The 2,234-nt window shown below is 64.1% G+C and overlaps 1 protein-coding gene across 1 annotated transcript in view; it reads right to left on the bottom strand.

The window, feature by feature from the left end:
- The window catches only part of LBX1 (ladybird homeobox 1), a 6,100-nt gene extending 5,574 nt beyond the window's left edge, over positions 1–526 (bottom strand). Inside the window, exon 1 of the mRNA XM_010565000.1 lies at positions 166–526. Within this exon, the coding sequence (XP_010563302.1) occupies positions 166–526 (361 nt within the window). The remainder of the gene's footprint in view (positions 1–165) is intronic.
- Positions 527–2,234: the final 1,708 nt, after the last annotated feature.

Consider the following 2,234-nt stretch of genomic DNA (forward strand, 5'->3'; position numbering starts at 1 on the left):
AGAGCCGCCGTTCCCGCACCCCGAGGGCCGCAGGGGGGAGGATGCCGCCGGGTACCGGCCGCCCCGGGACCCCCCCATCCCACCCCGTGCGACACCCCGGGAGATGGGGGGGGCCCGGGGGGGGAGGAAGGAAAAACAGGCCGTGGGGAGGAGCGGGGCACCCACCCGCGGGAGGATCCCCCCACTCTGCGAGGGGCTTACCTTCGGCCGCCTGCAGCACGCTGACTTCCAGCCCCTTGAAGGTCTTGCTGGCCAGTTCTTCCAGGGCGCAGAGGGGCGAGGTTTGGGAGAGCAGCGCCCGGCCGGAGAGGGGCAGCCCGGCCGGGGGGTGCTTCTCGGCGGCGGAGAGGAGGTGGGCCGTTCCGCAGAGGGTGTAACTCCTCCGCACCGAGGGCTTGTTGAGGATGTCCTCGATGCTGAAGGGGGTGAGGGGCTTGTTGGAGTTGGCCGGCGGTGGGAGGTGATCCAAGGGGCTCCGCCGCCGTTCTTCCCCCGAGGAAGGCTTGGGTTCTTCTTTGGAAGTCATGGTGGGGCCCGGCCGCGCGGGGCTGCCTTCCCCACCCGCGACGGGGATGCGCTGCCGCGGGGAGAAGCCCCCGGCGGGACCGCGGGGTGACTGCGGCGGAGACAGCGAGCAAAAGTTGAAGCCCACCTCCAACTCCGGCGGAGGAGCCCCGGGTCCTCCCGGGGAGAGCCACGTCTGGCGGCGGGCAGGGCGGGCAGGGCGGGCAGGGCGGGCAGGGCGGCGGGCTGCGGCCGGGAGCGGAGCTGCCGTCGGTCCCTCGCCGAGAGGTGGTCCTGCCGCACCTCTTGTCCCAGGGTTTTGGGTCGGGGATTTCCCCCCCCCTCCCTCTCTCTCTCTCCTCACTCTCCGCTCGCTCGCTCTCTCCTCTCTCTTCCTCTTCCCAGCTGCTATTTTAAGAAACACCCCAAATCGCAGCACTTTCCCTGCCCCCCCCCAAGAGCGAATACCCCCCCCAAATAATTTAAAAAAAAGAAGGAAAAAAGAAAAAAAAAAAAAAAGACGACTTCGGAGAGGGGGAGAGCAGCCCTCGCACCGAGACCTCGGACCAGGGGGAAAGAGGCGAGAAGAGACGGGGTAATTGACTATTGCTAACAAGTTATTGTTGATTGGGAGGTAATCAATTATCTTCAATGACACTTTTCGCCCTCTCTCTCTCTCTCTCTCGCGCTCTCTCTCTCTCTCTGTCCAATGCAGGCTTTTGCAAGTTCGGAGACCCATTAATTAGGAGGCGGTATGGAGGTGGAGCCCAGTTGAATTATAATGCTGAATGCACTTGTCATATTCTGGCCCTGCTATTTGTTTGGACATATATATTTTTAAATTACATTACAAACCAGCCTTTATTGCATCGGGATAATACAGTATAGTGAAAAATAATAATAAGCGAAAACAAAACAAAACGAAAAATATCCGGCGGTATCTTTTTTTTTCTTCCCCCCGAGATTTTTTTTTTCTTCTATTTCTCCCTCCTGTTAATTTCGGCTACTAGTTTATTTAAAATGTCTCTCTTCGGCTCTACCCAGAGCCGTTTGATTTTTTTAATGAGGGGAAGAAGGGGCGAGCCTGGTTCCAGGTAAGGCAGACCTTTCCTTTCCAATAAAATCCGAAGGTTTCCGCCGAATTTGTTGTGCTCCTCTTTCCCAGCGCCCTGTGCCGGAGCGGGCTGCGGGGGCCGGGGCGGGGGCAGCTCGGCGGCGGGGCAGGTGTCCCCCCCCCTCCCCGGGAGGGTGCCGGTGCCGGGGGTGCCCACGGAGGGGCTGCGCGGCGGGGCGCGGGTCGGGATGGCCCCCGGGATATCGGCGGCTCCTTCGGCTCCGTTGGCACCGGGTGATCCCGACCGGGGGCAGCGCGGGGAGAAGGGGCGGGCAGCGGCCGGGCTCCGCCGCCCCGTAAAGCGCCGTGTCGGGGCCGGAGCGGGCCGGTTTCCAGCCCGAGGCCTTTTGCTGCGAGCCCGCCGGCGGCTCTGGAGGGGCCCAGCGCCGGCGGGGCTTGCTGCGACCCCCACCCTCGGGGAAACCCAGCCCGGCCCGGCGCGGCCGTCCGTGGGGGCCAGAACCGCTCCTTATTATTTTTACCCGGGCCACCGGCCCGCTGCGGTCTCGCCGCTCCGCAGGGCCGGAGACAAAGCCCGGAGCCGGGGGGTGAACGGGCCTGGCCCCCACCCTGCGCGGGGGCACCCCTCCACGCTCCCCGCGGGGCGGCCGGGCCG

The sequence above is a fragment of the Haliaeetus leucocephalus genome, unplaced genomic scaffold (assembly GCF_000737465.1).
Source record: "Haliaeetus leucocephalus isolate CR32 unplaced genomic scaffold, Haliaeetus_leucocephalus-4.0 Scaffold184, whole genome shotgun sequence".
Taxonomy (NCBI): Eukaryota; Metazoa; Chordata; class Aves; order Accipitriformes; family Accipitridae; genus Haliaeetus; species Haliaeetus leucocephalus.